Consider the following 22,852-nt stretch of genomic DNA (forward strand, 5'->3'; position numbering starts at 1 on the left):
TGGTGTAGAAGGTGCCTCGATGACCGAGGGGGGCAGGGCATTCCAGTCGACAATTGTTTTGGGAAAATAAGAGTTCTTATATACTTGAGTATATGAGTTGAGATGTTTATATCTTGCTGAATGTAATCGAGTGCTCTTAATTGGAACAAGCCGTTTGTCCGCATCAGTTACATGTAGATCACCCTTTCTGATTTTATAAAAATTGGTGAGTCTATCCGCTTCTCTTCTGTTTTGAAGAGATTGCCATTCTAGTTCTTGAAGCATAGATGTTACACTGCTGTATCTGCTATAGTTACTACAAACAAAACGGGCTGCAGAGTGCTGTACTTTTTCAAGTACAGCCAGATGCTGTGGAAAATGGGGGGGGGGGGGACGATCATTGAGATAAACTCTACATCATTGAAAAGTGTCCACTCTTGTTTCTATGTGACCAGCTACCACAAAATGAGCATAAAGTCACAAGGTGCTAGTTTCAAAATGTCCTGGCTGCTGTGTTGGTGTTCTTTGTTTCACATGCACCTATTCAAGCCAATAGTATGTCTGTATGTCCTTTGTGATAGGAGGCACAATGGGTCATTCACAAAGGACGTACGACTGGCTTGAACAGGTGCGCAGCAAACAAAGAACATCAACTCAGCAGCCAGCATGTCTCAACACTGCCATTTTTTTTTTGCTATTACATAATACATCATATCACAGAAAACAAAAGTCTAAGACTGACACCGTCTGGTGTTAGATGGCTCAGAATAGCCAACAGCACCCCAAAGTGCCAAATATTAGGGCTGAAGACGTCCAAGAGAATACTGGATGAAAGCTTCCTCTCGGTAAGCAATATCAAGTTTGTGAGAAATAAGAAAAGTTAAATATAATATAGGTCTAAGAAATGTTTTATTTTTCTCACCTTTCCAAGTCTGACAAAGGCCGCATCAAATCCCTGGTTGTAATTCCAGTCAGAGATGGCTGTGAAGATCTTTGTCATTGTTGCATCATCAAATTCATCAATGGCTACAATGTTACAGTGTCTGGTGAAGCGACCTGTAATGTGGTTACGTCCTCCGCCTGGTGGTCCCATACCGGTTACTATTAACTGTTCAAAAATAAAGTATGTGTATGCTAACAAAGCTGTTCCTTTATCTGCAAATTGGACCAAAATTCATCTCTCTTTCATCCATGTGTGAGTAAATTGTTGTTTAGAATAGGATACACTTGTGGGAAGTCACTATAGCCCGTATTTCCATACTATGCACATGGGGAAGTCATTAATGTTACGCGGAGGTCCACTGTTGTTTATTAGGAATCACATATTGCGTTTTGGTATATATGTTTGATTGACACTCACGCATCGCATATATTAGGTTACAGATGTGTACTTGTACACAAAATATCGGATAAGCAAGCATCAGAGTACAGGCTCATATTCTCTAACTACAATCGCTCTTACCATGATTGATTTAATGAGGGATTACATTGGGTATATCAATCATACGATCAAATGTATGGCTTTTACGACTTACCACATCAGTGAGTTCCAGCTTGGACGTATCCTTCTTATCGAACCAATGTCCATGATCAATCCACATTCTGAGTAACTCAATTGGAGGTTGTGCACCATACACTTCCTTCTGAGGCATGTTGAGATCATCTACAAAGATGACACACTTCTTACCCATGGGTGGGCCATACACACCTTTCCTTCGCCTGCATCAAACATAAGATATGAATAATCAATGAGTAAAATCTTCAGGAGAGTTTGTAAAAACAGCAAAAGCAACACCACATAATATTTATTTATTGGAAAATTTTTGTTTACTAGGTGTAAGGGAAGAGAATTGGTATATTTTCTAACTTCCACAATCCATTGTCTGAATAACTCAATAGGATAGGAGTAACAAGCTGTGCACCATTTTTTCATCACAATATACACATAATAATACAAAGGAATAATGTAATAAAAAAATACCAATGTATAGAGATGTGGATGACACAAAAGATGCAAATTATGCATGAAGCTTGTGGCATCCAATTTCGTGATGCTTCAAGAGAGTTTGTGAAAACAGCAAAAGCAACACATATTTAGTCAGATACTGAGAGTGTAAGAGGGGGAAATGTGATCTTTTCTATCTTTCATCATGGTTAATTCATTGCTTTAGTAACTCAATTGCAGTTGTGAACTGTAGATATCATTAAAGTGCAGTGATTTATAGTGTGCTACACGTTGGTATAAACCCACAAACCTCAGCACACAGGACTATAATGGCCCAAGACATACCATATAAACCACAACAAATCATCGCAGCCAGGATCAAGTGCTGGTGCAAGTTCGTCACAAATAGTTATGTGACAAAATCAATTTCTTCATAATTTTCACTAATCTTCAAAATAAACTTTCATTATCTTACCTGTCCAGCTTTGACATGATGATATCTTGTGTCTGATTGGCGGACGTCCTGGCTGAAAAGTTGATATTGTTGGGAACATATCTGAAACAAGAAAGAAACATTAAACTTCTTAATTCCACATTTTGTAGGTTGTCAGAATTTTCCAGATGCCATGAACAAAATAATCAGCAAATGTGCAATTTCTTTGTTTTATACTAAAAAGTGATGAAAAATGAAAAAAAGTGAGCACTGTCATGAATTCCTCACTTGATCAAAAATGTCCAAACAAGAAAGAAACATTAAACTTCTTAATTCCACATTCTGTAGGTTGTCAGAATTTTCCAGCAGATGCCATGAACAAAATAAATCAGCAAATGTGCAATTTCTTTGTTTTATACTAAAAAGTGATGAAAAATGGAAAAAGTGAGCACTGAATTCCTCACTTGATCAAAAATGTCCATTTCTTTGATTTATATCAAAAAGTGATGAAACTGATTTGTAGAACACATAGAATTTCTAAAGACAAGCAACTGTATTTAATGATCTGCTTGCCATATAAGCTTCAACATAAAAAGTCCCTAGTTTTGAGATTTTTTTCTCGAAATATCAAGAGCTATCTTAAAAACCACTGAACCAATACTAGGCTTGTTTGTACTCATTTTATCACATTTTTCATGCCGATTCCAAATATGGTCATGAAAATGTACAATTCTGATATTTTTGAATTTTGAATTTTTTAAACTTGTCGTCTGCAGTCGACACCTGCGTGGAGAGGGTTCAAGAGGAAACAGAAAACCAGCACTTACTGTTCTTTTGGAAGATGCACTAAGTAGTTATTAGTGATGGCTGATTTGCCTGTCCCTGTTGGTCCAATAAACATCATTGGTACCTCATGAGGGAGGTAGGTATCCAAGAAGAAATTCTGTCTGGCGGTGTCATTGGTTTGGACTATCAGATCTATCACCTAAGAAAGAGAAGAGAGAAATACTTGGAAATATAATTTGCCGGTCAAAATTTGTGCAATGTTGTCAAATTGAATGAACACAGCTGCAAACAGCGTGACATTTGTCCATGTACACTGTATGATGAATGCCTGCGTGTGCATAATGCAGATGTGAATCCAATCATGTGGTATCCAAAAGGTTGTGCCTTCGTGTTGTATTTTGAAATATGTGACATACAACATACGTGATCGGATTCAAGTACAACTGCTGACAGTGGTGTTCATTTAAAGCCATAATGTGTGATTTGCTTCACAGCGACGCCCTCAATTTTACTCGGATTTCTACTTTTTGCATAATTATAATGCCCAGTGGAACACTAAAATACCACGTAAAAGACTAAGCCTGAAGTGCTTTAATAACAGTAAAATTTAACTTTTTGTATTAAAACCGGTCGACCGGTTTTATTCAGAGTTCAACGATCGAGTACTTGCTAACATGTACCGTGGATGTCAGCTTGTATGTACACACGTCGAGCGCGATGCTCCGTGCAGTTACATGTAATACGATCGGTGAGCGTAGTGCACACATTGTAAGCGTTGGAATGAATCGCAATTTTCTTCATTATACCTCATTTGTTTGGCTCGAAATTAAAAGGGGATAATGTGATCAGTGAAAACAAATATTTAAATAAGAATCTATTCTTTATGCAAATCACACATTATTGCTTTAAATGAAATTTTTACTATAGTGCCTGTTCATATTCTATCCTCTTACATGGTGACATTACTATCCTCACCAGTTTCATAATAAATAGTACTCCTGTTACTATGTATGTCATAGACAAGAGTTCCAAGTCTTCTTTGAATGGGCAGAGTATGCCGGTATTGCACCCTGGACTTCTCCTTTGACAACCAAGGGATCTCTAGCAAGTGACCTACACTGGCATATCAGCAGGGGCTAAAATTGGGTAGCTGTAAAGTTTCAGGCAACTTGTAAATTACTGTTACCAGCATGTTTTGCATAGCCTTTCAATTTCAAGAGGAAATGTTGATTTGATAAGAACTGGACCTGTAGAAATGTCAGTGCGCAAGTTGTGAGTCATAACAACTAGTCCCAATTTGGGCCAAAATGAAAATTGATGCAAAAGTTAAGCATGAGCCCAATTTTGATATTTGTGGTGTAATCAAGCAAAATCAGTCTGAAGTTGGACATAATTATTTTTCAGTTTCTTATATAGGATTGTAAACAGCATGTAAAAACCTACATTTTGCAGAAAATCTCATTGAATTTGGACAACCAATTCAAAAGATATGAGCAGCTAAAGAATTTCCAAAACAAAAGGAAACAAAATGAAATACTTCCTTTGTTTGGCTATATCTCAAAATTGATATTTCTGACTTCTGACTGACTTTGCTTGATCACATCACATACAGACTTGATGGTTGTATAATTGGTACTGTAATGGTAAACATCATGTGGGCTTTCTTCAGACTTGCTTAAAACTCTTTGTTCAGATTGGTTTGCTGATTATCTTACCTTTGCATCATTTGGTAGCACACATTTCTCCTTGTCCAAGTAGTCCACCCATTCACACCACTGACCGCTGGCTTGCTTCAAGAAGAAGTAGTCGTAGACTGTGCCTCGCTCTGGGAAGGAGTTGCTCTGTCGGGTCAAAATTCAGATAAATGATTAGCAAGAATTGTCTGAAGTTGCTTGGTGCTCTCAACAACTGTATCTCGGCCAATTCCATTTAGTGAAGCATCACATTTTAAATGGCTGTGCTTCATTTTGAATGGCTGAACACATAGATGAATGTTGGATGCATATTGCATACTGATATAGTCTCTGTAAAACGAAGCACTGATGTAGCATTTTTTGTGAATAACATTTCTTCCTACTTTCTTTTCTTTAATTTAAATCTCAATTTTTTTCACATACACAATCATATATGCACACACTCAGACATAATCACACACATAAGCCCGCTCAAAGATGTTTTTTAACTTCAGAGTGCGATTCTGTCACAACGGCCCAGCAAGACACAGGCACCAGTAGGCACTATGGCGCGGATCGGCCCACAATCAAAGTCACGCAAGCATCATACAGCCAATATCAGACTGCAGCCACTCTATGCAAATAAATATAAACAGCGCCGCTATGAGGATATGCCATCAAATTCATTTTAAATTCCTTCTAGTTAAGTGCACAAAAACTCAGACACATACAAAGACACCAAAGCTGACAGACAGACAGACAGATAGATGGGTGCACAAACAGACTGTGAGACACAAACAAACACATACTAACCTTAGTAATCTTGATGCTCTTTGGTTTGGGGTGGTCTGGGTGTGTACCACTTATGAGCAGGCGGAAGAATTGGTCAAACTTCTGCCGACTAGTTCCATCCATGCTGCCTCCAAGTGTCCACACAAGGCAGAATAAGAATAACCCTTGAAGCCACAGCGTTATCTACAGAAATAACATAAGGCAGGATAAGCACACCACAATATGTACAAGTTATAACTTATAATAAGGTTAGGTAGACTATAAAAATGCTATTTTTCCTTAGTGTTTACACCATAGACCATACTACTCAATATATTTTGATCCTCATCTATAACAAGTGTCTTTAACCTCCCCAGCACTAAATGTCAGTTGTCAATTGTACATTTGGGTATAAAGACAACAGAGGTATATGGCCTTGACTAAATGCATGATACAATCCCTCATTTCAAATCTTTAGTTTTGGTTTCTCTTTTGTTCAGAAACCAAAAATCAAGGGATTAAACAGTAGAGCTGATCTGGTCTGCAATCATAACACTATTATGCTGGGAGGACACAGTATAGGGTATATAACCAGAAGTATACAATAGCCTATTGTGCTAACATAATTATTATCATGATTGATATCGAAATCTATCCATGGACGACAGTTGATGCTCTCTGTCGAAGGTAGGTGGCATATATTACACTCACAAGTTCTAGGCCTAGAAATCATATACATGCGCGTATATTGAAGGATGGGGCGGGTGGTGGGTTTGTTTGTTTGTATGAAACATAAACGATGCATGGAGATGATTTGATTATATGAATTAGTTTATTATCCCCGGGAAGCACAACCCATACCTCTTTAAGAAGGGGCTCCCCTCCCTATATAACCACCTCTTCCCTAAATTACCCCTTTCCCCCTCCTCTTCCCCTACATTCGATATCTTCATCTCGGGCTCTCCTCCCCCTTCTCTTTCCCTTCCAATGCTCTCTCTCATCTGTTTCTCTCTCTCCCGGCCCATATCCCCCTTGCCCTCCAACCACCCCCCACACACACACCACACAATCTCTTCTCCCCTCTATCTTCTACTTTTTGCAATAAAAATTGATTCAGTAAAAGTCATTAGGTTGTTAGAGGTCATATAATGGCCTTCCATCGATTCTGGTACATGGGATTAAGGACATGAATCGATTTTGTTTATAGCACCTATACAATTACAATAGTGGCCCCTTTTGTAATGTCGAATGCAAATATTTCGATGGTCTATATTTTTCACAGGTGAATTAGCCTAGGCTTATTCGGTTTTGTAAACCACGTCTTTCAATGTAGATTACCATGCTCGATTTCTCTCCTCGTGAATATTGCACTGCCAAATTTAAACATTTCTTTTGTATACTTAGAGTAGGTAACTTCAAATCAAATAATTTTACGATTCACACCACTTATAAGAAACTGAAACCAAAACCAAAACTGACTGACACAAATGTTCGGTTTTAAACAAAAGGTAGAAACAATGAGTTCGATATCTTATGATTCAAGTGGTTAGGCAGGACAATAGGAAACCATGTGACCAAAACCAAAACCAAAACCAAAACTAAAACTCAATATTTGAAATGAGGCAATGGCAATACTACCAGTGTTAGAATCCACAAACTTGTTGGGGATGTGAGAGAGGCTACATTGCACCTCCTCCGCTATTTAAGGGATCAGATAGCAACATTTGCACAGTATTTTTTGTGGGACCTGAGAGCACATCAGACATATTGAATTGCATTCTGAATACGAGGAATGTCCTGTATTTTTTTGAAATTCAAGATATAATACAAATTTTATGCCAAATTATTGAAAATTGACATTTTTGACATTTAAGCGTCTTCAAAATTAACTTTATAAAATAAAATGATATGAACTTTAAGAGTATGTAGCTGGGAGGAAAAGCCGACCATCATTTGAAAATTGTGACCTTTTGCATTGAAGATATACATTTTTTCCCAAAAAAATACCTAAATTGTGTAGGTCTTTGGAGGAAAAATGTATATCTTCTAATTCAGCTCAGTTTTATTTTATCCAATCATGATAAAACTACAAACAACATACTATTATGCGATATATATAATTAATAGATATATAAGGTACATGGCTCTAAGTATACATGAAGAAATACATATGATGGTTGAGATGATGGGTGAGGACACTGCTAAACACCCAAGCGTGAGAGGCAGTACCCTCGGCCTAAAATTACAAATAAATCATAATATGGAATTAAATACTCTACAGGTACATACAGGTGTTGTAAATATGGGTACCGATATAAGTCCATTAAAACATATTTTTACCCTTGAAAAAACCCAAAGGATGGAAGGATTTAGGTGGTACAAGAATAAAAATTTTTAATAAGATGTTTCATAAGCAATGGTTTGAATATATTGATTGAAAGTGCGTTTTTAAAAGAAGGTGGCAAGTTGTTTCAAAGAAATGCACCTTGAAATCTGATATTACAATATAAGCAAAATATCTAATTCTCGATCATGAGAGCCAACTTGGATCATGGGTACCCACAGATATTTGCGTCGAGTGTACTACGCAAAGACCACACACTTACGGAGCAAGCACATCTTTTGAGAATTGGCCAATCAGGGTCTTAGGTCATGCAATGGTGTTGTTTCATGAAAAGTACACAACAGTACACAAGAGATGCATCCTCTTATGATCAAGAATTAGATATTCTGCCTATAGTATATGGCTACTACGGAAACTGTTAGCATTACATGTGTTATAATTATGAAAAAAAGTTAAAATCAGTAAATCATTAGCAAGGAGACAATGGTGAAATTGATAAATAGAAATTCTAAGTTGGTGATAAATATATGTCATTAACTTTAAAGGTCTTTAGTTTTGAAAGGAGTGGATTGGTATGCGCTAGCCATAAAGAATTGGTACAAGTTCTCACCAACTTTGTTTGTAAAAGTAGAATGGAGCCACGGTGTGCATTGTTGTTATCAGCCCAGATTATTGTGTAATAATTAACATAAGGATAAACAATAGTATTGTTTAAGGTGGATAAACACTCTATAGTCTGCATTGATTACATGTAAGATGGGACGGACTGATTACTTAAAGAGGGAAGTATCATTAGGTGTGCAAGAACAGTTTCTTCAAGTTGGCACCCAAAAAAAGAATCAGACCAAAATCCCACATATGAGGTTTTGATATTGGGGCCAACTTTTTAGATAGCAGGTTCTGCATTTGACCTTTGAAACAATATATGGCGTTTATTCCCACCTAGCGACGATAATCACATGTTTATTTTACGCAAGCAAGTGCATGAAAATATACTTCCTGACCTAATGTCTATATAATGTCTTACAATCAATTCATTGTCGGCATCACATACTGTCATATCTCAAAAGGCTGCCTAGTGTGAAATTAGTGAATTTTACAGTATATCTCATCACAATTAGATAAATATTTAAAAAAAATCACACATAGCAGCCTTTTGAGATACGACAGTATGTGATGCAAACGACAAATTTTATCTTCCACAAGTGGCCCCTTACCTGTTGACTACTCATAGTATCATGTCCTTCCATACCAGAGAATTTGATCTCATCCATCAGAGATGAATAGAGGCGCATGAAGGTTGACGCTAAATGGATGTTTGATGTGGTGACAAATAGCTTGCACTCGTGAGAGATGAAATCTAATGTAATAAAGAAAGGCAATACAATACGATATAAAATAAGGTAATGGTCAGGTATATTGTTTTATCCAGCAGTGCATGGAAAATGGGCAATTCCACTTAAAATCCATACTCCCCCTGTGGAACATTTTGGAAATATCTTCCACAGGTGAGAATGAATTTCAAATAGAATGAACACATTAGGTAGTTCCATTTGAATTACATACACCCTCTGAGAAAGATTCATCCTTAATTTACCACAGAGGGAGGGTGAGTTTCAAATAGAGTTGATTAATGTGCTAATTCCATTTGAAATTCTAACTCCCCCTGAGGAAGATATTTGCAAAATGTGGATTTTAAGTGGAATAGCCCAATATATACAATGTTTTGTCAAAAAAATGGAACTATATTTTTTGTCTGAAACTTGCATTCAGAAGTTATCCGACTCAAGAAACCAGGTAATTTATTTGTGACTGTTTACTTTCTTTCAAGTTTTTACATCAGAGAATTATAAACACTATAGAACTACGATATTCATGAGTCGGACTAGTGTACGTAAAGACTTCATTACGTTATTAAACAGCTCACAGAATAAAGCTGTATAAATTACCCTTCAATAGAAGATTCTGAGCCTTTCATGCCTTTTCCTAGGGGTTCAAGGCGCAAGAGAAAAGAAAACCAAAAAATTCAAAAATACAGAAAGCAATGGCAGCACAAATTAAGGAAATAAGTGAGTTTTGATCAATGACTTAAATGAGTCCAGGCTGATAGCATTCTTGATTGTAGATGGTAAGCCATTCCAGAACTTTGGAGCAGTCACTGAAAGGCTCCACCCCCAGCACATTTCCTAATTCCTGCTCTGTTATTCAAAGGATAAACCTGCAAATCCCCTACTTTACAACGCAGTACCAAATTTTGTACCTCTACATGTTTTGGCAACTGCTGTATTAAATGATATTTGACTCATGTCACCTAGTTAGACTTTGACTTATAGATCTTCACACAATATTGGCAAAACACATGTGTATGTTATTGAACATTTTCCTCAGGACTGTTGTTGATAAATAAATGAAGAGATTTCATACTTCTAGTCCAATAAAACAGTACTCACTGTGGACGTTTCGAAGTCTTGCAGACTTCTTTCTCAACACTGATGTTGTTGTGATGATCTTCTGTTTACCGCTGATGATACATGTGTATGTTTTATGCAAGAATTTAAAACTAAACTAATTATTCAGTGCATGACTTTTATGATACTTACATAAACACGGATCAAACAGCCATTCAAACAAGTCTTCCACCAACTCTTTATGTTCCTGAGTAATTGAAGCAGGTAGCGTCTCCATATAGGACTCTTTATTGGGTCTCCACCCCAGCTGATGTGGTTCCATGTATATCATACCGCATCGACTCACAGTCGCTGGGGAGGCTTGCTCAAGGTCCTCGCACTCAAAGATCAGGTTCTGTTTGTTGCTCATCTGGATGATTTCACCACTCATCAAGCACAGCTAAGGAGGGTTATAAAGTTTTAGATGTTACAAGCAAGGTCACAAAAATAGGTGAGGTCAATTTCTGGATGATTCACCTCTCAATAACAGCTAGGGAGAGTAATGAAGTCTCACATAAGTGAGCTTGAAGTAGTTTGGTTCAGTCTAAACTTTGTTTCACCTAAAGTGTAGCATTGTGCCGTATGTGCATATTGGGCTATTCAAGTTAAAATTCTTACACCCCCTGTGAAAGGCACGACCTTAATCTCCCACACAGGGGGTGTACATTTTAAATGTAGTCACCCATTCAGGTAACCCTATTTGAAATTTACACTCCCTGCATGGAAGATTAAGGTCATGTCTTCCATAGGGGGTGTATGTATTTCAATTGTAATAGCCCATTTTGCTGGTCGTAGTATCAAATTCAAATTGCACATGCTAGCCCTAATTCCCAAGAGCATTATACACACACATACAAAGATGGTTTGTTGACACTTTGGGGTGTGGTGCATCAATGCAACGAACTGAAGTCACTACCAAACTCAGAATGGGTTATTCCACTTTAAATCCTTAGACCCCTATGGAAGACATGTATTTCAAGCAGAGTTTCTAATACATTAGATTTAGACTTATTTTAATGTTCAAAACAAGGTCACTGAGGTACATAACATGATTATAACCTGTGAATAATATCATGTAGGAAACAAATGGCGCCTACTTCTAAGCATGTCAGGAAGGGCTGACCTATGTCAATTCAGGTCGTAAAAATGATACACCACATGAATTCTTGTAACTTCTTGTCGCACACCCTTCACCAATAGTAAGGAATGTGACTTATCTCTTTGCCAACAGCACAATTTCAGATTGTGCAGTTTTATATACTGACAGTGAGGGTCAGTCAGACATCACAAATTCATATTTTACCTACCTTTTTGTTGTCATCCAGTACTGTATTCATGTTTTCGATCCACACAGCATCCACAGGCCCATCAAATAAAATCCACTTCCTGTCCTCTGAAGTAGATGAGGCTTGGTCACGGAAAGTATTGGCCAAAATACCTGCGAATACAAACAGGACATTAAGGTATTGTTTCTTATCTTGGTTCTATGCTTGACTTTGTTAGTCAAAGAGAATACTCTTTGATAATGCACTTTATTTAAGGGGTACCCCTGTGGTAAATTTGTGACTATTAATTGCATTTTTCTCAAAAATAATAACCCACTGGTAATAAAAGTTATGTATATTATTGGGGCAAGGAATCCAATTACTACACTGAAATTTCAGTGACTCAAAACAAGCGGTTCAGTATATACGATAGGAATTGAGGTACATCCTGGCGGTACCTCTTTTTTTATCATAAATAATATACCGCTTGTCTTTGAGTCATTGAAATTCCAGTGTAGTAATTGATTCCTTGCCCCTATAATATACATAACTTTTGTTACCACTGTGTTATTAGTTTTTGAGAAAAATGCAAAATAGACACAAATTTATTGAGGGGTGTAGTACCCCCCTTAACCCCATGAAAACTAATTTCTGATTTAAAGAGTTATTGTTTTGGGACCCACCCATGTGTCTACCACCTGATAGAACAGAAAGGAATTGAGGTTGCAGAAAAAAAATGCAAAAACAAAGAGGCAAAACAAAAAGACAATTCGTAGAGTCCCTTGAGACCTCGACCAAGACCTCTAAGGCTGGGATCATCTCTGGTTGATTTTTAAAAATTTTTACCACAAATGACAAATTTGAAACTGGTAAAAATGCAAAAGTAAATATAGTAAATACAAATTACAATTTTGTCCTTTGTGGTAATATTGTCATATTTTCTCCAAATTAAAAAAAATAAAACAGGGATGATCCCAGCCATTGGGTCCATTGATTTTGTGTGTATTTATAACCATTTCAGTGTATTGAGGCTGAAGCAAATTTATACAAATCTATATAAATAAAAGGAAGTCGCTAAATCTTGTCCAGAAGCAGGCTCCGAGATGCTTTCACTTTCAGCTCTGATTTATTCGTACATTGATCGGGTACATATCGCCATTAAACCATCTGACGTTCATTTTTGAAAAACTATTCAATCACTATGGAAATAACAAAACAATTGGTCGGTTGCTAGGCCGTTGAGGTCAATAACCTTATGGGTCAGGTCATGACAGCAAACGCGTCAAACGCAAGCGGTGTCCAACACGCGCGGTAAGTGGCGAGTCACGCACCTGCGCGTACACGCCACCATGGTTTCACGCGCATTGCGGCGCATGATATGGACGCACTTAATGTTGGCTTACGGCGTGTAGGCCTACGTGTAATGCGTGACTGACTGCTTCTCTGAGACAGTGGCGAATTCAGTAATTTGGGAAGGGGGGACACTCAAAGTTTTTGCCGCCACCTTTTTAATGGCCACGAAGCACCGTTGTGTCGTGCGCCGTGCAACCGGCTGTGTCCCCTCAGAATTGGAAACTTGACCAAAGCAAAGGCTTTGAAGCCATTTCGTGGGGATCATTATGGGTGTAAGCTGATGATAAGGGGTGGTCATTGGGTCACAGATTTGCAAAAAAATCCACTTTTCAGAGGGAATGTTAAAATGTAGCCAACAGAGTCGTTCAACTGTAAATTAAGTATAGCCCTAAAAGGTTAAATGTTAGGGGGTGGGTGAGCCCACTTTAAGAGGAACTTGAAAGTCCACATTTTGGAAATTCTGCGGCCCCCGCAAATAAATCCTGGCTATAATGTAGGCCTAGCTATTAACACGGGCTCGCTTAAAATGTTTTGCTGCAACTTTTAAACAGGTTGCTTACATGTTTTATTATAACCCGAAATTGAAACGTTTTCTAGCAACCTCTTCTGACATTAATGTTTGTTGGGATAAAGTTAAAATCAACTATTTTGTCACGAGCTTTTTCAAAAGAAATGTGAGGGATTGAGTGTAACAACATTATCACAGGTCTGGATATTCACTTAAAGTTTAGCTTCTTTAATATGACAGGAGCTAACATAAAAAATTATGATTATCAAGCTAACATGATCATTACTATATACTGGATGAATAATCTACACCAAGACACCATGATTATCACCACCGTTTATACCATGTTTACTAACCACTCCCGTTTACTAACCGCTCCCGTTTACTCAACTAGCGGGGACCCGCGCGAAGCGCGGGTCTCCCGCTAGTTTATAATGTTGACCTTTGTGGATGCTAAATTGAAATACTTTTGATGTTCTAAACATTTTTGGCTATATATTTCTGATCATTTATTGGTCATAAATTTGGGAAATATTGTGATTGCGTGCGCAAATTGTGTTGCATGATGCACGCATGACATAGCGCGAACTTGCGTGTATATCCAACATAGTAAAGTTGCATTCAGTATATTGTTAACTCCAGCAAACATGGCAACATATTCAAATGTTTCAAATATAAATATTAAATTTGTCACTTTTTAATGCAAGTAAATGTTTTGTTTACTTTCTCTTTGTCATATTTGTTCCACCTCAATGACCCAGGAGATATTTATAAAACATGTATTTTTATTCAAACGTTGGAATTCCCCACTATATATATACACACACACCCCCACACACACACAAATGGGGAATCCCCTACATGGAGATTTGTTATTAAAAAAAACATACTGAATTAAAAATGTAATTCATAATCTTATTCATGATAAACAAATATATCAGGAATATACCCATTATTTATAATGGAATTTTAGCCAATTTAATATATACCTTGAATATAATATAAGGAAAAAGAGGGTAACCTCATCCCTCCCCCCCCCCCCAAAAAAAGGAACTGAAAATTGTATAGAAATACCACTGTACAGAGAAAGCTATGTCATACATGCATGTCACCATGGCAATGAATGACGCCTGAATTAAGACTACCACAAAGCACTGTACAATTTACTGGGTTTTTCAGCTTCTGGCAGTGAATTATTTTGTTCTGAAGAAAAATAAATTGCACAGAAAAGGTAAGAGGTCAGTTGTTTTTTTGTTTTTGTTTTTTTTAATTTTAAACCACTTTGTTTGGACTGGTGGTATTATTCAGGCTAAGAAGCAAAGAGGAAACAACCACTGAAGGTATTTCATTCCACTGCTGAAAACAAAAATGGAAATACCCAACACTGAATGACGCCATTTGCATACTAACAAAGGAAAGGTTAATCTGCATGTCTGTAATGGCCATGTATTGTGCAAACACTGCCATACATACGCACTTGATGCTACTCTCAGAAAAGCATTAATTAATGAAGTACTGTATTTGCTCAATTATTCATGCAAGATATAAAAAGTATACATTTTTGGAATGGAAATTAGTCAAAGAATCTAAATAAAAACACAAACAATTTTCTTATTATTTGGAGTGAAAATACACATTTCAGAGAAAATCATAAAAAATACATCTTCGCCTCAAATTTTTGTTAACACACTATAGAAAAAGTAAAAAGCTAATAGATTTGTGTGTTTTTTTAATCTATACACTATATTCCAAGCATTTTTTATAAATTGTATTGGCAATTGGCCTTATTTTTTAATTATTGACCAAATAAGGCCAATTTGGACTAAATATTGCGGTTTTAACCAAAAATTTTAAAAAAAAGTCTTATTTGTGTTTACCAAAATTTGAGGCAAAAATTGTGGTATTTTTTGTTTGGTTTGGTACTCCAAAATTGTTGTTTTGACACCAAATCTGGATCAATTTCCTTTCCAAAAATGTAAACTTTTACAAATTTACATCACTTTCATAATTAACCACATTTTCCCTCTAGCATTATTCTACTTGTTGTGGATAAATGCCTCAGAAATACAGGTAGAATTACGGTTTGGTAAACCTAACAAATACTGTAGGAGTTTTTTTTTAAATATTGTCACCTTAATAAAATAATTGCTAAAGTCACTTTGGCCAATGTGCAAAAATTTTTAAAAATACCCAACTCATTCATTCACATTGTGTTCCCCATTCTAGATATAGAAGAAAGCAATCAAGGCAACCACAAGAATGAGCTCATCAAAGCAGAACATTGAAGTCAACCACTCCAAAAATCTGAAGGTGAACTACAATCGGGGGGGCATTTGACTTTAGGATGCGCTGACAGTGGTTCATTGGGTGAAAAGCCAAAAAAATGGAGGTCACTAAGTGAGAAGCCCTTAAAAATGAAGGGATGGGGTCATTCAGTGAGACCTTTTAGAATTTTTTTTGGGGGGGAGAATACAAATTTCTGGCCATTTTAGAGGCAAGGCAATCTGCGGATTACAAGTGTCGCTTAGCTGCTTTTGCATTATCTATTAGAACAATTTTGGAATGTGGCCAAAATGATGTAACTTTAAGTTTAAGAACTATTTTGGAAATGACCCCTAGATGACATTTGACCCCAAAATACTTAAAACCTCTGACGAACCCTCACACAAGAATCACTCAAATGAAGTTACATCAAAATACATTGGAATTTGTTAACAAAGGAGCATTTTGATCAATTTTAAATGACTTCCAGAACTTGTGACCTAAACCCTCTAGTGAGCGACACATACAATTACTTTGTATATTTCCTTCTTTTATTTCAATTTTCCTACAGAAGATTGCTAGTCGCCATGGATACACCTGAAAATGTGAACTTCAACAAGCTCGCATTTATCCTTCTTGAAATTGTCACTGAACAACTGCGGAATATTTTTAAACAGGAATGGGACAAACAACACCCCAGTAATCCCTGGCAAGATGATAAGAACAGCATTCAGGTATTCACAAATATTTTGAAAACTGGCAGTACCTGGAAAAACAACAAATCAAAAGTCCCTAAGTCAGGTAATCGCAATGACTGGGATCTGACTGCATTGTTCTTCATGCTACTGTATTCTGGGACTTTAAATCTCCCTGCAATGCTAAAACAACACATTGACAAACTACGACAAATAAGAAATGAATACTTTGGCCATCCTTCAGCAGCATCTCTTAGTGACGCAAAGTTTCAAGCTGTCTACAAAGATATTGAAATATGCATGAATGGTTTGCATTGTTCTGCTAATGTAAAGAAACAAATGAGGGATATCAAAAATGGAGTTGTGAAAGTACCGGGAGATTATATGAAGGTGGTGGAAGAGAAATTGTGCAAAATTGAGAAGTTAGAAACATATAACAAACAGCTCCTTATGCGATTGTTTGGTAGTAACATGATCATGTCATTTCTTTTGGTAATAGTAATTGCGATGGTATTTTTTAACTTGCTCAGGACACATTTCCATTATACAGATTTGCTTGTAGGGAGAACATATAACAACCCTGAAACCTTCTTTCCTGAATCATTGAAGCCCAACTATTATGTAGGTAATGATATTGAAATAGACACAGCTGCAAGTCTTTTTGCCAATGAAGCTTATCAAATGATCACCATTACTGGTCCACCAGCCATTGGCAAAACTGCAACAGCAGTCGCAATTGGTCAAGTTCTACAGAAAGAGCACACTTTTCAAGTGGCTTTTGTGGACTTTAAACAACTAAATGTGAACTCTACTCAAATCAGAAAAGACATGCTTAGAGAAGTAACTTTCTCCCTTGGTGGTGCACCAGGTATTGATGTCAATTCACAGCAAGAATTTATAGCACATATAAGAACAATGATATCATACCCAACACTTCTTATTCTTGACAATATAGAAAATATATTAGATTCTGAATCAAAGTCAGAATTCTTTGAAGTAACAAAACTATGTTTGGCTATCAACAAAATCAACATTCTTGCTACTTCTCGGAAAGATTTTGATATCATTGGAGTGTCAATCTATCCAATTAAGTTGGAACCCTTGTCAGGGACACAGTCAAAAGGTCTACTGCAGAAACTTTCACCAAGTCTTACAGAAAGCTCTGTGATGCAAATCTCAAAGGCGGCAGGCGGAGTACCTTTACTGTTGGAATTAATTGGAAGTCTTTTACGAGAAGGAGTCTATGAAGAAGATGAATTAATAGTGAAGCTGGAAGAACTGCCTATCTTAGTCATTGCTAATGACAACATAGACCTAACTGAGTCCAGTAACTATTTTAAATTGGTTAAGACTGTATTTGATCATCTTGATCCAGATCTCCAAGATACCTTCATTGCATTAGGGACAATTCCAATGTCTTTTGATCAGATTACTGCAAATTTGGTAGTAAAACATGTTACTGGAACAGTCAATCTTTACATGCTGGTTAAGTACAACCTTTTAAAGAAATATCGGTCAGCAACTGGAGAGCTTCGGTATGAAATGCATACCATTATTTCTGAGTTTAGTGAGTTAATTGCCAAAGAGAAGCCACAATGGTCCCACATACAATGTAATAGCTCTTTTTTTTTTTTTGATTATGCAAGACAAGCAGTGCTGGATAATAAGGAGCTACAAAATGCTCTTGAAGCTGAGGGTTTAGTTAATATTCAGTTATTACTTGCAGCTCAAGACCAAATTCATACGAGCTGCCAAGATGAGGTTAAGTGGACAAATTATATGTTACCTCTGGTGTCCTCAGTACTACAAGAGCATAGGGATCTGTATATACACTTTGTAGGAGATGAGACACATCAAAAAGAAATTAATAAGGCATATGCAACACTTGTACTAAGAGTTGCACAAAATTACCAAAACAATAATAATTTAACACAGAGCATCAACTACTACCATTTATTTCTAATGATTACAGATAAATTTGTTGAAACAGATGATGAACTAGACATAATAGCTGATGTATATACAAAAATTGGTCAAATGTCATATGCACTACAGAAATATGCAGATGCTATTTTTGTTTATAATAAGGCACTGACCATTCGACTACGATCAGACCACCCCCAGCTCAAAAATGATGACAAAACAGCAACTATTGCAAATAATCTTGGGGTTGCCTATCAAATTCTCCACCGATACAATGAGAGCATAGAACCTTTACGTATAGCAAGTCAAATACATAATAAACTTTTCCAGCTACACGCATATTTTGCCCTTGCTAGAGCATATAAATGGACAGAGAACTATGAAGCATGCTACAAAACAATAGAAATGTGCCTTAAGAAGCATCCATATATCTCTACAAATATGTATGGAGAACTGCTTAGGTCTGGCATAAAAGCATCATATGAAATGTCTTACTATTCAACAGAATTTTGGTTTTTCAAGGAATTGACCAAATATATTTTGGAGATTGAACTGAAAAAATTAAACTATGCACAAAAATACTGGAAATTAGGGTATTACATAAGCATGATCATTTTGATACCAATTATAGTGATGGCGCTGTTATCTTTGCTTAGAAAAGAATCTTGTATTTCCAGAATTCTGATCACACTACTAATCATTACTCTGTACTCGATGTTATTTCTATCATGTAAATATTCTACCATAATACTAGCTGTGATATTAATTTATTCTCTAATGAACTCAGAATTTGAGTTACAAATCAGTATAATGGTATCAATTACGATTCTTCTTCTACCAATATATTCACTGTTTGTAACTTTGTATATATCAATTAATTGTACTATTTATTTATTCCTCTTTTTATTAAATTCAATCTGGGACATCAATATTTATTGATGCAGTGTTAACCATTGTCCTATTGCAACCCCTATATATTTCTATATTAAGGCCAGCGTCGACAGCTCCTCTGTCGGAATCCTGTCGACAAAGTGAATTATGTCAACATATCGACAGAACTTCGTCCATGGCGACAAAGTGCTCAGGCAATGGCCCAGTAAAACCTCGTCAGGGAAGCTCATATTCACTCAAAAATATTGGCCATTTCCAATGTATTTTCAACAAAATGCAATGCCAAATCTTATCTTTTACCTACTATTTCGCCAACTTTTCATGTTATTTGCCTTCAGGGGTCATACTTTTGGCAGTATTTTGCCTTGTTTTCCGGTGTAAATTGTACACTTTATCGCTATGTGCTCGCTATGAAGACGGCCATCTTGAATTTTGCTGAAATTGCTGATGGTATTTCTAGATATTTTTAGGTTAATGAAATATGTTGACATGTCGACATAAAAAAAGGTGCCGACGCCGGCCCTATTCTATATCAAATGTCATGTCAGATGCTATAATAGTTGGTACCATTGTATAGCTATGGGAAATTTTTGGTAGTGTACAAAGGCAACATTGATTTTCAGTTAAAAATCACACAAACATGTGATCAGGGATGTAAATGGGCAAGTTTTTGATGCTACGGTTTTACCAATTTTACTTTATGGATCTGAATTATGTGCTTTTGGCCATTATGATGTTATTGAACATGGTTACATTTTAGTATGAAATGCTATTCATTCTGGCTGTTAATAACAGGTGACAAAATAGTGCAGTGCTGGGAGATTGTGTTAGATCCAGGATTTTCTCCTATCAAGTGTTATATATGTTTAATTAAATTTTGGTTCAAACTCATCAAACTATCGGACAACAGGTACCCTAAAATATATGTTTATCAAAAAATTAATGCTGTTCACACTTGATGAGAAAGGAAAGACAACATGGGTATCATCAGTAAAAAATCTTCTCTTTGGTCATGGTTTTTGGTTATGCTTGGTTGGCCCAGGAAAGAGTATCTGACATTTCTCATCAGGACTGGATAGCAGATATTACATCTAATTCAAAGCTCATCATTTATAGGGAGGTCAAATTATCTTGTATTACTGAATGTTACTTAGGCCAAGGAAAAAAAATTGTTTGCTTGCCCTCAAATGAATTTTAATAATTGGGTCGGTCGGTCGTTCAGAATTTCTTTTTTTTTTTCCTTTTGTGTTAAATTACTAGCAAACTCTACTGTTTGTATTAATTAAGGCCCAGAATATGAAAAACCAGACAATTATGGTGTCAAAATGAATCAGCTAACATTACAAAACAACTAAAATGTTGAACACAAGCTCTAAAATACATTTTTTTACATCTTCAGAATGCAAAAAATTTGAAAAGAAAAAAACCCTTTTTCAGGAATTTCCAAAAATAGGGTTGGTATTCTTTTGTACAGTAAATAGAAAAAAAACCTTTTTCTGATTTCCAAAATTAGGGTCGGTCGGTTGAGGGCAAGCAAACATCTTATCTTTTTTGGCCTAATTTAGATGACCCCAAATGGATATGGGCAATAGCGCGGTTCAAATGCTCCAGCCATTGTTTAAGGTTGGAAACAGGTAGGAGAGAAGGGCTTGCATCTTGTGAGAGAGTGTGCGAGCTTTGTGACAGTCATGAGGTTGAAGATGAATTGCATTTTCTAGAACTGGTATTTCTAGATATTTTTAGGTTAATGAAATATGTTGACATGTCGACATAAAAAAAAGGTGCCGACGCCGGCCCTATTCTATATCAAATGTCATGTCAGATGCTATAATAGTTGGTACCATTGTATAGCTATGGGAAATTTTTGGTAGTGTACAAAGGCAACATTGATTTTCAGTTAAAATCACACAAACATGTGATCAGGGATGTAAATGGGCAAGTTTTTGATGCTACGGTTTTACCAATTTTACTTTATGGATCTGAATTATGTGCTTTTGGCCATTATGATGTTATTGAACATGGTTACATTTTAGTATGAAATGCTATTCATTCTGGCTGTTAATAACAGGTGACAAAATAGTGCAGTGCTGGGAGATTGTGTTAGATCCAGGATTTTCTCCTATCAAGTGTTATATATGTTTAATTAAATTTTGGTTCAAACTCATCAAACTATCGGACAACAGGTACCCTAAAATATATGTTTATCAAAAAATTAATGCTGTTCACACTTGATGAGAAAGGAAAGACAACATGGGTATCATCAGTAAAAAATCTTCTCTTTGGTCATGGTTTTTGGTTATGCTTGGTTGGCCCAGGAAAGAGTATCTGACATTTCTCATCAGGACTGGATAGCAGATATTACATCTAATTCAAAGCTCATCATTTATAGGGAGGTCAAATTATCTTGTATTACTGAATGTTACTTAGGCCAAGGAAAAAAAATTGTTTGCTTGCCCTCAAATGAATTTTAATAATTGGGTCGGTCGGTCGTTCAGAATTTCTTTTTTTTTTTTTCCTTTTGTGTTAAATTACTAGCAAACTCTACTGTTTGTATTAATTAAGGCCCAGAATATGAAAAACCAGACAATTATGGTGTCAAAATGAATCAGCTAACATTACAAAACAACTAAAATGTTGAACACAAGCTCTAAAATACATTTTTTACATCTTCAGAATGCAAAAATTTGAAAAGAAGAAAAAAACTTTCAGGAATTTCCAAAAATAGGGTCGGTATTCTTTTGTACAGTAAATAGAAAAAAACACCTTTTTTTCTGATTTCCAAAATTAGGGTCGGTCGGTTGAGGGCAAGCAAACATCTTATCTTTTTTGGCCTAATTTAGATGACCCCAAATGGATATGGGCAATAGCGCGGTTCAAATGCTCCAGCCATTGTTTAAGGTTGGAAACAGGTAGGAGAGAAGGGCTTGCATCTTGTGAGAGAGTGTGCGAGCTTTGTGACAGTCATGAGGTTGAAGATGAATTGCATTTTCTTTTTGTTTGTGATCTTTTAAATGAACTGAGCCCTCCTGTTTTATAAAATGTATTACATCAAAAAATAAAAACACCCTGGTGCAAATAACACAATTTCTACACAATGCAATGAATCCGAGATATAATATTAATCCTTTAAAAAACATACTTTTTCTATTGTTGTGTATATCAATATTGTATGTAGGTAATTTATAATTACTGTAAATAATAAAACTCTCCATTTGGAGGGACTGAACTGAACTAGTTTTTGATGGTCAACTTTACCCTTGGGTAAGGTGTAGTGGAGGCACCAGGAACTTTTTCAGGGGGCATGGGGGGGGGGGGGAAATCAACCAATTTTGCACAAAATTGCTGCAAATTTTGGTTAAAAGGGGGAAATGGGGGAAAGATAATACTTTCAAGGTGGTGGGTTAACATACATTGGAAGAATCTATGATAAGCTTCAGTCATTTGGGTGAAAAGACAAGCATTTTAGTATGCCAGATGAAGAAGGGGTTGGTACCCCTCTTCATAGTATAAGGGTTACCAGTCCTACTGTGTGTACCAATAATGACATTAAACATTATTAATTGGTATTTCATCATCA

General features: G+C 36.3%; 2 protein-coding genes across 2 annotated transcripts in view; one reads left to right on the forward strand and one right to left on the reverse strand.

Annotated features, from left to right (window-relative positions):
• LOC140164937 (L-serine dehydratase/L-threonine deaminase-like) overlaps positions 1-22,852 on the forward strand; it is a 117,895-nt gene that overhangs the window by 87,657 nt on the left and 7,386 nt on the right. The window lies entirely within an intron of this gene.
• LOC140164939 (dynein axonemal heavy chain 3-like) overlaps positions 1-22,852 on the reverse strand; it is a 99,557-nt gene that overhangs the window by 35,027 nt on the left and 41,678 nt on the right. Inside the window, 9 exon segments of the mRNA XM_072188337.1 lie at positions 902-1,087; positions 1,515-1,698; positions 2,400-2,480; positions 3,185-3,342; positions 4,859-4,984; positions 5,630-5,791; positions 9,149-9,291; positions 10,532-10,778; positions 11,686-11,816. Of these exon segments, the coding sequence (XP_072044438.1) occupies positions 902-1,087; positions 1,515-1,698; positions 2,400-2,480; positions 3,185-3,342; positions 4,859-4,984; positions 5,630-5,791; positions 9,149-9,291; positions 10,532-10,778; positions 11,686-11,816 (1,418 nt within the window).

The sequence above is a fragment of the Amphiura filiformis genome, chromosome 11, assembly GCF_039555335.1.
Source record: "Amphiura filiformis chromosome 11, Afil_fr2py, whole genome shotgun sequence".
NCBI lineage: Eukaryota > Metazoa > Echinodermata > Ophiuroidea > Amphilepidida > Amphiuridae > Amphiura > Amphiura filiformis.